This window comes from Ambystoma mexicanum, chromosome 8 (genome assembly GCF_040938575.1).
Source record: "Ambystoma mexicanum isolate Mex_15411 chromosome 8, UKY_AmexF1_1, whole genome shotgun sequence".
Classification (NCBI taxonomy): domain Eukaryota; kingdom Metazoa; phylum Chordata; class Amphibia; order Caudata; family Ambystomatidae; genus Ambystoma; species Ambystoma mexicanum.
In genome coordinates this window covers 739,147,796-739,160,479 of record NC_090929.1, presented here as the reverse complement: position 1 = coordinate 739,160,479, position 12,684 = coordinate 739,147,796, and the positions used below count along the sequence as shown (strand labels likewise).

The 12,684-nt window shown below is 47.4% G+C and overlaps 1 protein-coding gene across 1 annotated transcript in view; it reads left to right on the top strand.

Moving 5' to 3' along the window:
* The window catches only part of ALOX5 (arachidonate 5-lipoxygenase), an 846,300-nt gene that overhangs the window by 250,087 nt on the left and 583,529 nt on the right, over positions 1 to 12,684 (top strand). Inside the window, exon 4 of the mRNA XM_069610558.1 lies at positions 5,973 to 6,095. Within this exon, the coding sequence (XP_069466659.1) occupies positions 5,973 to 6,095 (123 nt within the window). The remainder of the gene's footprint in view (positions 1 to 5,972; positions 6,096 to 12,684) is intronic.

Below are 12,684 nucleotides of genomic sequence, written 5' to 3'. Positions count from 1 at the left end.
TGCCCTTCTTCATCAAAGCCAACATCGGTTTTATCACTAGTGAAAAGTTCGGGATCCACAACCTACAGTAAGAAGCCATACCTATTAAGGCTCTGACTTCCTTCTGTGTATTTGGAACAGACATGCCAGAAATGTGTTTTATTCTTTCAGGTGTCAATCTTCTCCCCTCCTGACAACAATATTGAAATTTTTTGAGCGAAGCTTTATGACCATTTTTAGCCAGATGAACAAGCAACAATACAGTGCCTTCTTTACAAGCACTTTCAGAATCTGCAGCCAAAAGCAAGTCATCTACATACTGATGCAGTGTACAAGTAGGTGGCAATTCAAGGGTATCAAGCTGCTCTTTCAAAGCTCTACTATAAATGCTTGGACTTTCAGTATACCCTTGAGGTGCACGAGTAAATGTCAATGAACGTCCTCCCAAGGTGAACGCGAACAAATATCTACTCTCCTTGTGTATAGGAATACTAAAGAAAGCATTCTTTAGATCCACAACACTAAAGTGCGTAGCTGTAGCAGGGATCATTGTTAATATCGTTGTTACATCAGGCACAATTGGAAATTGTGGGTCGACAACTTTGTTGATAGCACGAAGATCAATTATGAAACGGTATGGGATTGCATTGTCGCCTTTCTTGTATACAGGCAAAATCGGGCTGTTACATAAACTACCTGCAATCTCTTCAATCACCCCTCGATGCACAAAATCGGAGACAATGCACTTCAAAGCACGCTCGCCCTCAACTGATATTTTATATTGCGGAATGCGTGGTAGTTTAACTCCATGTTTCAGAACTATTTTAACGGGTTTGATCTGTAGCACCCCGACGTCAACCGCCCACAAACATTCCGGAACAACACTAAGCTCAGGAGGCAATGGTCGAGTCAAAAACTGAGAATTGGGAAGTTGTTGTGGTGAAACCGTCAGTCGCACTCCGTCAGAGGAACAATGAATTACTGCATTCAGTTTCTTCAACAATTTAACCCCAGCAAATTCTCTCCACAGTTCGAAGTCAGGAGGAAGGGACAATGGTCCGTGAAGGGACCCAAAGAAACAGACACCGGCGAAGAAACCGGGCAAGCAATTGGTATACCAGAAAACCCTACAGAAACATTTGTTTGCCCTGATAGTGGAATGTTTGGAACCCGGGAATGATCAATGGAGCACTTCTGTGCTCCAGTGTCTATCAAAAACTGATGTTTCCTATTCCCCACTAACAATTCAACGTAGGGACCTTTCTGATTAACGGGAATAGGTGACGGTTCCAAACCCTGCTTCGAGCAGTCCTAACGAAATAAAATGTCATCGGAAGGAAGCTCTTCAGAAAGGTAGGCAGCAGAAGGGTGATCAAATATGTTTCTCGTGTCCACACTAGAAATCTGATTTTCCCGTGAAAAAGGTTGCTGAGGATCTTGCGAGAACTGACCTCTATCAGGGCCCCCCGCTCCAGGGCGACCTGTAGGTCATCTACCCATACTCCCAAATGCATTGTTTGACCTTTTGCGAAGGACGGGGCACTGTGCTTGCCAATGACCTTCCTGGCAGCAATAGGCACATTGATTAACATTCACAGGACCCAAAGGAGCGTTTCCTTTCGGGACATACTGACCTCTGGTCTGTGAAGTACCTCCTCTGGGATTTCTAACAATTTGTTGTACCAATACTTTAGTCTTCAAATCTCCTTTTCTCTTCTCTATTTTCTCTTTTTCATTATTAACACGGTTCTCATAATACTGAGCCATGTGCAAAACTTCGGATTGGGATTTCGCCTGCCAAGCGCTCTCAGAGGACATAATCTGTGACTGGATGTCGGGCAACAATCCACGTACAAATTTGTCCACAAACAACCTTTTCCCAGACTCTGTGCCCAAGTCCTGTCCACTGAAGTCAGAGAATACCTGTTTGAATCTATTAAAGAATTCAGTGGAACCTTCAGTTTTTCCTTGAACACAGGCCGTAAGCTTGTCCCAAATAATTATTTTCTCAGGAATTATGGTTTTCAATTTCGCGACAATTCTATCAGGCAAGGTAAGTATTACCTGAGGTGGTTTCTCGCCAGCTGGTCTTTCCCCATCAATCCTAGTCATGTTAGCCCACGTATCTCCTAACCCTGGCACATCGTCTATTGTTCGAACCTGCTTCCATAAATCTACGGGCAGGAGCACAGGGAATAGCAAGTCAATATCACTGAAGGTGAACAAAGAGGACTGCAAAACGGACTCTATCTCTTTGTAGAATCCTGTTGGGTTTTTCCTAATATCGGGAATTGATTGTCTAATAGTATTCGCTTCCTGTCGTGAAAACGGGACGTGAACAAATTGTGATACATAATGTGCAGGGATATCCACAGTGGGTGCACCAGTCCCAGCGTTAGCGGGAATCTCAACCTTTGTGACAAATGTCGGAGGAACCTCTCTCATAGGCAACTGAGATATAGGTAACTCCGACCGCTTACTAAGCAACAGAGCCAGGTCGAGCGCTAAGGCAGTCGAAGAAGTGTCGGGCGAAAAAGCCCTTTTACAAATTCCCAATAACTCTATAGGACAACTAACCTTCTTCTTTACACATTCTTCCTGCAGGTACTGTACCATTACCTGAATCCCCTTCCTCTGCATTTCTACTGTATACTGACTATACGTATCATATACTTCATCTGGCGGTATCGATGAATCCGAGATCCATCGAATCGCATCTTTGGTACAAATTCGTACTTCCTCAGGTGCCGATCTACGACATGGAAGGAACCGTTTCTGCACATACGTACTGTCGTCTTCATCATCCTCATCTCGTGATTTCTCAAAGTCCCTCCTATACTCAAACAATCTCTCAACATGACCATGTACTTTCTCCTCTGTGTCCCTCGAAAGTGCTAAAGTATTCAGATCCCTTACCCCTTGTGGGAGATCCGTATTATGTAATCTAACCCCACATTACACATAAATGAGTCCCCAAACCTTCGATAAAAACATTTTTCTCGGGAAAATTGCCCATGCTTGATAATGTGGAAAAAACGTTAACTTGATCACCTTTCTCCATACAGTGCTTAGCCCATGCAAATAATTCCTGTTTCTTGTCTGCAGAAACAGTATTTCAAGTGACAATCTTTGACCCCGCACCCCGATCAACTTCAGTCAATACAGAACCACTCGGGAGCGGAGGTGTGGGCAAATTCAATGAGGGTGCAACTATCGGCGTAAGAGGAAGGGGTGGTAGAATAGGTGGAGGAACAACAACTAGAGGAATAGGAACAATAGGTTGCACAGGGGGAACAGGAATAACAGCAGGAATAACAGCAGGAACGGGCAGAGCACCAGGGAAAGGATCATACGGAGGTGGCGCAGAGGCACCAGGCCTGCGTTCGTTTAACAATTTATCAATAAATTCTTCAGAAACATGGAAATCTTTAGAGGGATACATTTTCTGGATACCGAGTGTGAAAGCCCTTTCCATATTTTTAACTGACTCTGAATGTTTTTCCTTATTATATAACAACGCCTTTTCGGCATTTGTTTTATGACGGCGTGCATGTTTATACCTACTTTTAAGCTGCTGCAACGCTTCTTTTTTCCAATTCTGCAAAACATCAAATGCTGCAGGTCTGGCCTTCTTTTTTAGCAAGACCGATTCTAGGTATTCAATACGGGGGATCTCGAAACTACCATTGATTGGCCACTGAAATTCGGAGGCATGTCTGGTTTGTCTGTGCCAAATATCATTAAATACTATACTTCCAATGCCATACTTACAGTACATAGTACATGCCGGCGACCCCTCCTGTGGTGCCGGGCGGCTAAATTCCAAAGATTGTCGATCGCTGCGGAACAGAGCCCTAAAGCAGCTAGACAATTTCCCAGGCATTTCACAAAAAATTGGTATTACCTGGTCAGTAATTGTGTCTGCAGATACAATACGCCAAATTCAAATTGCCAGGGTTAAATTAAGAGCCGGGTCACGACTGCACCTGACCAAACCTAAGGAGGACCGTACGGTTTTACCAAAGAACTTACCTAACGAATTTTACCTTGTGTTTGGTGGTTTCGACAAATCTGCCCGCCTCAAAAATGGACCCTCATCAAGATGCCGTGTCAGACCACACGACTATCGTCTAAGGATCGGATCGTGCAGCGCTGCCGAGGTATCGCGTCTCGTTCGGTCGGGCCCGCAGTATCACACCGTCTGATCCCGGTTCGATAGTCTGCGTCAACCTTCAATGATCCGGCATCAATCTTGAGGGTCCCTATTCGGGCGCCAACTGTGAAAACATAAAAATAATATGAGGCCGGGAAGCCCAAAAAGAAACACACCAACACAGGTTACAAAGAACATACAAGTGCTTTATTTAAAAGCTACAACAGTTACCAAAGTCAATTGACAAACGGATAGCTATTCGGCTCTCAGAGTAACTTAACGAACTTCAACGATAGTTCAATGCGTTAGTGAGAGAGACCGTACATTGGAATATTTGGGTCTTTTATACTGTTTGTCCAGCCCTTGGCCAACCCTCTCGCGGGTTAACCATTCTACGAGCCGGGCCTATGGGTTCCTTGCCAGGTCAATCCTATAATATATGCATTTTGATTAGTTTCGCTGATATAGTTGTACATTTCAACATAGGTCAACAGTAGGACAAGGTCTCAGTTCGCGACCCCGACAAGTGGCCTGCAGGCATATTAATTAGTCATGTGTACGGAGGTCACAACGGCCAGAATCTTACTCAGAATGTCATTCGGCCTCCATTTTGATGTTCAGGGTGACTTCCATATAACAAGAGAACCTAAAATGGCGGCTTAATCCAAGATGGCGACTTACATTACTTTCTCTAAGGTCAAGACCTTGCCGTGGAGTTTGTTCGCATATGATGTTTAGACAACTTGGCGTAGGCCAATACACATACAATTGTTGCGATAGGAGGCATAATATTGTTTCAATTCCGACACGTCCACGCGCTGACGAGCATCCGCCGGTGGGTTTCCCGCCACCCAAAGACCACAGAGACGCCGACGACTCGACGCCCTTGCTGGGCCACAGTTCTTCATCATCTCTTTGTGGTCCAGAACTATCATCACCGAGGTGCCCCGCATGCCTCTCCCTTGTAGGACGGCAACGCTCCGTCATCGACGAGCACCGCTAGGAACGAAGCTGCCCCTCACCTCTGTAGTTCACCTGTTCTCTGTCAGACGTTCGACGACCCATGACTCCTGCCTTAAAGGGAGGGCACTCAAGAAGATTTCCTGTCGACGTACACTACAATTCCAGGTACATTGGGGCTGTAGAACTATTGTAGAGGGAAGTAAGACTCATAGAACAATAGATGGACTGGGCTTGTGATACATCTTTGCTTTACAGGTTGCCCAGGTGGGGGAATCTTCATACAGAACTGTGCCTAGTTGGTAGAGGCCGGTATTCTGCCAATTGTTCAACCATCTTGCTTTCCTTCCTCTCTCTACTGCTGGTTTCACCTTTATTTGATCTGTGTGACATTCTGACAGTATAGCTGATGCACTTTAATGAGATCTGATAATATTTGTGGTACCACTTTAGAACTGTATATATTTACCATTGTTGACTTTCTGAGCACAAAGTGAGTTATTGTGATAGTGTACATAACCTTGAATATTAATTATATAAAGACTGTGTTTTAACCAATACAGTGTGCGGACATTCCTTTTTGGGGGCTTGAGGACTACGCTGTACTTAAGAATCAGCCTGCATCACCTCCTGAGAAGCTAGGCCTTGATTGCTCGACTACGTTACCAATAATAGAGTATCTTGGCTGGGGTCCTCTGTGCCTCTCCTCTACCATATAGAGAGCAGAAGTACAGACACCCCCTCCAGTCTTTACAGATTTCTATTTCTGCTACTGTGGTGTCTACTCCCAAAACACACGAGCAATGCAGACAAGAACATTCCTACTGCAACTGTAAGTGCATATGCTCATATTCCCTTTGCTTTTCTTGTCGTTCCTCAGGTGGAAAGAATGGCAACCAGGCTTTCCACTCAGCATTGATGCCCATTGTCACAGTGAGTTGCCTCGCGACATACAGTTTGACTGTGAAAAAGGAGTCGACTTCATTCTCAACTACTCAAAAGCGTAAGAATTCTTAATTTAAATCAATTAACCCATTCAATTGCCTTGTGAAAGTATTTATAAATTGCATTGTGAAACCTGAGCCTTTTCCCCACTATACAGGACTCTCAGACTTAGGTGTGTTCTCTCGTTTACTTATATTGCCTGTGAAAGTATTTAAATTGCATTGTGAAAGTAGTGCCGTCTGTTGTTTTTGCCTCCTAGGAAAGCACTCATCTAGCAAACCTTCTACCATTATCTAAGCTCCTGTCGTCTTGTCCAATTCTCTTCTTGTGTCGTCTCTCACTGTCTCGTCTGCTTGTGCCCTGCCCTGTCTTCTTCCCTAGTGTTCTCCCCACCCCCTTCCCAGTCCCTTCCTCTTCTCTCCTCTCCCTACCTACTCTATGGGTCTCTCTGTCTCTCTTATCTTTTCTAACTGCATCTCTATAGACTATCCTGCTCTCCTCACTAAATCTGGCAGGAAAAAGTTTAAAAAGAACATCATGGTCTCCAACCCAGTCCTCCCTATCGCTGATACCTCTACCAGTGCTTCCTCCAGGCAAACCCTCACTGACATCCTCTTTGTCGTTCCCCCGCCAGACGTATGGACTCTACATATGGTCTCTGTGCCCTCTACTTTCTCTTCTTCTCCCATTAATGGTGGCACCCGGTGGGAGGCCCTCCTGTCCTCCTTCCACTCCTCTAAGGTCATCATTAATGTTTACTTGAATGGTACCGTCTTGGTCCAAGGCCCTCAAGCCAACCTTATTTGCTTTGATAGACACTTCCTGCGTCTTGTCAATTTCCTTTCTTCTCCTGCTGTCCCCTCTGTCCCCTCCATGGCTTCCTCGACCCCCCTGCTGTCTCCTCCTTGGCTACCTTGCCCTCTCCTCCTTCTTCTTCTTCCCCCCCTCTGGCTTTGTCTACACCACTGCAGGAGGAACTTGACCTTGATGTCCTTGGTCTAACCGAGACATGGTTCATGGCCAGCTCTGTCACAAGCTTTGACATTCTCCTCCTGATGGCTACAAGATCCTCTCCGCAGCCAGATCCAACCGTTCTGAGGGGGTGTAGCCCTTATCTTCCCTGAGTGGATTCCTGCCTCTGTCATTCCTACAGAGGACTACTCATCTTTCAAATGTCTTGTCTGCAGTCTCTCTCTCTTTCCTGGCCACTCCCTTACTGTGGCTAGCATCTATCGGCCACCTGGTCAGATCGCATCCTCATTCCTTGAGTAGGCGGACCTCTCCTCTTCCCTCCTAGTCTACACCACTCAACTCCTCCTTCTTGGAGACTTTAACATCCATCTGGATGCTTCCTGCCCTTCCTCTGGACTCTTCCGTGACCTGTGTGACTCTCTCTCAGTCTCTATCCTCTCCTCTGGCCCGACTCACTTGGCAGGGCACACTCTGGATGTTTTGATCTCTTCAGACCTTCCCCTTTTGATCCCGCTCACCACTCCTCTCTCCAGGAGTGATCACTTTCTCCTTTCCTCCCAGATCACCCTCTCTACCCCCAGGCCAAGCCAACTCCAGCACTGCCACCTACCTACTCGGTTATCCAACCCATGAAGCGTGTGTTGGTTGAGGCTCACTCCCCCTCCCACCATGGCTCACTCACACCCTGACACAGCCCTTTCCATGCTCCTCTCTTCCTTCCTCTTCTCCCCCCCCTCTGGCTTTGTCTAAACCACTGCAGAGAGTACCTCTGATTTGTACGCCTCCCCGGAAGTTTTTCAAGGATGGCAACCTTCTCCATATTGCCACTCTAAACTCTTGCTCAGCTGTCAAACACTCCTCTGACATCTGCCGCCTCCTAGAGGAACTTGACCTTGATGTCCTTGGTCTCACCGAGACATGGTTCACGGCCAGCTCTGTCACAAGCTTTGACACTCTCCTCCATGATGGCTACAAGATCCTCTCTGCACCCAGATCCAACCGTTCTGAGGGGATGTAGCCCTTATCTTCCCTGAGTGGATTCATGCCTCTGTCATTCCTACACAGGACTACTCATCTTTCGAATGTCTCGTCTGCAGTCTCTCTCTCTCTCCTGGCCACTCCCTTACTGTGGGTAAAATCTAACAGCCACCTGGTCATATCTCCTCCTTCCTCTCTGAGTAAGCAGACATCTCCTCCTCCCTCCTAGTCTCGACCACTCAACTCCTCCTTCTTGGAGACTTTAACATTGCCTGGATGCTTCCTGCCCTTCCTCTGGACTCTTCCGTGACCTGTGTGACTCTCTCTCAGTCTCTATCCTCTCCTCTGGCCCGACTCACTTGGCAGGGCACACTCTGGATGTTTTGATCTCTTCAGACCTTCCCCTTTTGATCCCGCTCACCACTCCTCTCTCCAGGAGTGATCACTTTCTCCTTTCCTCCCAGATCACCCTCTCTACCCCCAGGCCAAGCCAACTCCAGCACTGCCACCTACCTACTCGGTTATCCAACCCATGAAGCGTGTGTTGGTTGAGGCTCACTCCCCCTCCCACCATGGCTCACTCACACCCTGACACAGCCCTTTCCATGCTCCTCTCTTCCTTCCTCTTCTCCCCCCCCTCTGGCTTTGTCTAAACCACTGCAGAGAGTACCTCTGATTTGTACGCCTCCCCGGAAGTTTTTCAAGGATGGCAACCTTCTCCATATTGCCACTCTAAACTCTTGCTCAGCTGTCAAACACTCCTCTGACATCTGCCGCCTCCTAGAGGAACTTGACCTTGATGTCCTTGGTCTCACCGAGACATGGTTCACGGCCAGCTCTGTCACAAGCTTTGACACTCTCCTCCATGATGGCTACAAGATCCTCTCTGCACCCAGATCCAACCGTTCTGAGGGGATGTAGCCCTTATCTTCCCTGAGTGGATTCATGCCTCTGTCATTCCTACACAGGACTACTCATCTTTCGAATGTCTCGTCTGCAGTCTCTCTCTCTCTCCTGGCCACTCCCTTACTGTGGGTAAAATCTAACAGCCACCTGGTCATATCTCCTCCTTCCTCTCTGAGTAAGCAGACATCTCCTCCTCCCTCCTAGTCTCGACCACTCAACTCCTCCTTCTTGGAGACTTTAACATTGCCTGGATGATTCCTGCCCTTCCTCTGGACTCTTCCGTGACCTCTGTGACTCTCTCTCACTCTCTATCCTCTATCCTCTGGCCCGACTCACTTGGCAGGGCACACTCTGGATGTTTTGATCTCTTCAGACCTTCCCCTTTTGATCCCACTCACCACTCCTCTCTCCAGGAGTGATCACTTTCTCCTTTCCTCCCAGCTCATCCTCTCTACCCCTCAGGCCAAGCCAACTCCAGCACTGCCACCTACCTACTTGGTTATCCAACCCATGAAGCGTGTGCCGGTTGAGGCTTTAGCTGCCACTTTCTCACTCCCCCTCCCACCTTGGCTGACTCACACCCTGACACAGCCCTTTCCATGCTCCACTCTGCTATATCTGATTCTCTCAATGTTCTTTCCCCTGTCATGAGAATCCACTTGAAGCCCAAAGTCAAGTTAAGTGCAACTCTTGGTATGACTCGGACCTCGTCACCCTTAAACGCAAGTGCAGGGTGGCTGAGAGCAAATGGCATGCTTCCAGTACATCCTCCGACAAACTGGCCTGCCATCTGCTCCAAAGACAGTACCGGCTCTCTGTCCGCACCAAGAAGAGAGCCCACATCCAAGACTGTGTCTCTGTGGCATCTAACAAATTACTCTTTATCTGTAAGGAGCTGGCCAATCCTACTGCAGACTCTACATCTCATGTCCCCTTTCAGGCCCTCTGCACGGCCCTGGCTTCTCATTTCATCTCTAAATCCCAGGACATCCTGTCCTCTCTCTCTTCCTCTCTCCATCCTCCCTCTACTCCCTGCTCTTCCTCTGGCCCTTATTCGGCCTCCTCTCCACCCTCCTTTTCTACCTGTCCCCTGTTCTCCCCAGATGAGGTTTCTCAACAGGTCCGATCTATGAAAGGCTTGTCAAAACAGGTTCATCCCTGTTCCTCCAAAACTATCAAGGACTACATTTACACCATGGCTCCTGCTCTGACTGACTGAATTCTCCAACCACTCCTTCACCAATGGAGTCTTCCCTTCCCCCCAGAAGCACTCCCTTGTGCACCCTCTTCTTAAGTAACCCTCCGCCGACCCTTCCTGCCCGGCTACCTATCGCCCAATCTCCATCACTCCTTTCCTGGGCAAACTCCTGGAAAAGCTGGCCATCTCCCAGCTTCATCTTCACACTGAATCTGCTGGTTGTCTCCATGACCACCAGCATGCCTTCAGAGCTGCCAGAAGCACAGAAACTGCTCTCCTGAACATCCGTGAAGACCTGCTCTCCAACCTTGATTCCAAAACCCCCTGTGTCCTGATCTTACCTGATCTCTCTTCTGCCTTTGACACGGTCAACCATGCCATCCTGCTCAACCATTTCTCTGATAAACTAGGCATCACCGATCAGGCACTGACTTGGCTGACTTCTTTCCTCTCTGATCGACCCTCCCAGGTCCATTTGGGTCCTTCCTCTATCTCTATCTCTACCTGTTCCCCAGGGGTCTAACCTTTCTCCCTGGCTGTTCAACCAATAGATGGCACTTCCTGCCTACCGCATTGCTGCTCTCTGCCCCAACTTTTAGTGCTATGCGGATGACACTCAACTCATTTTCAGGCTCCCTTCCGCCACCTCTTCTCCTTCTCTCATCTCTGACTGTATTTCAGCTATCCAGAAGTGGTGTGCTGCCAGTGATCTCTGCCTTAATGCCAGTAAGATTGAGATTCTCCTCATCGGCACACCTGCTCCCTCTATTCCTGTCACTCTGTCACCAGTCTTTCTTGGCCCTCTTCCTGCTCCCACCTTTGAGGCCAAATACCTTGGGGTCATCTTTGAATCCACACTTTCCTTCTCTCCTCACATCTCTGACGTCTCTAAGAAGTCACACTACCAGCTGCACCTCCTGAGAGGTATTCTTCCTTTCCTCTTCTTCCCGCAGAAGCTCACTGTTTCCAGAGCTCTGGTTCTCTCTAGGCTGGACTAGTGCAACAGATGCTTTCTAAATCTGCCTGCCCCTACTCTCCGCTTTCTGCAACTCATCCAAAACAGGAATGCGAGACTTGTCCTTGGCCTCAAGCCCAGGGATCATATCTCTCCAGGACTGAAGTTCAAAACCTTCTGCATTGTCCACAAGGCCTTCTGGGACCTGGGGCCTCAATACCTTCAACTCTCTCTTCCTAAATATCTTCTTTTCCAAGCTCTTGGCTCATCCACCTCCAACTCCCTCAGTATCAGTCGCTTCTCCAAGCAATGAGTTGGTGGTAGATCTCTTTCTTCTGCTGGGGCCTCCCTCTGGAACAGCCTCCCTGCCTCCCTTAAACTTGAGGAGAACCATCTCCAGTTCCAGAAGCACCTCAAGACCTTCCTCTTTGCATCTGGTTTCTGTCCTCCTCTCCCCTGCTGATCTCCTGGCTGAAACGGAATCTGCACTGGTTACATGGCTACCCTCTGATCTCGGGCCCGGGTAGCCCCACTAGTTTCACACCTGCACTGCCCCCCTGGCAACCCTTGCACTCTGGGACTGTTTCTGTATCCCTACAGCTCCCCTACCAGCACTTGTCACCTGATGGTTGCACTTTTTATTGTCTTTATTTATTTTACTGTTATCCTATGCACTGCACTGGCCTGCCCCTTCCCTCTTTCCCCCTGCACTTTTCCCCTTCCCCCATCCCCTGCACTTGTGCGATCTCAATGTCACCTGGCCTAGTAAGATCGCTGTCTGTCTTGCTTCTGTTCCCCCCTCTCTAGCCTCGTCGCGCCTCGAAACACTTGTGTATAGGCGCGTTATAAATGCAATATCATATCATGTCATATCATATCATTGTCATTTTATTTTACCAGAATGCTTGAGCTAGGGTTAGTTCCCAAGAGTTTTCAAAATGTTGTAGAAGGTGTGTTGCACAGGGTAAAATTGCTTTTTAACATAACCATTGTTGACTTTCCCAATACAACTAATAAAACTAAATGAAGCAGCATGTATAGCCATGTCCAGCTGAGGATCTGGAAAAACCTTCTGGTAAAAACTGAGCGACAGGGTGTAGTCACTTCCCTTTAGTAGGAATCCGAAATTGAGTTTCCTTTCTGTCTTGTTTTCTATAAGTCAAATAGCCAATTTCATAATTAATAATCGTGCGCCAATCTATGGGCCCCAGAGCGCTCGTCATTATAAAATAATGAACCCAACCCTAATCAAAATGTTACAGTACATCACTGCTTATAACAACAACCACAGATTACATTAATGCAACATAAAATGATAAATGCAAATACTAACACTAGAGGCCAACGATTGGTAAACAGGGGTGAGGCGCAACCCTCAACACAGGACTTTTCTGCTACATATGGTTACAGGATTTCATTAAAAGAAACATATAAGTTCAGATCCTCTGTGAAGTGTAGGGACCTGAAGCATATACTGATCCTTGTATGTCATACACCCTGTTTCCCCTTAGGAATGTTTCCAGCAAGTTCGAGTATTAAATCAGGTTCCATGTGTTAATATCCCCGTAAACAATATTGATAACAAAAATATCACCATATTTGTGCAGCGATATTGAGCGTGGACCCTGCGGGGGACAC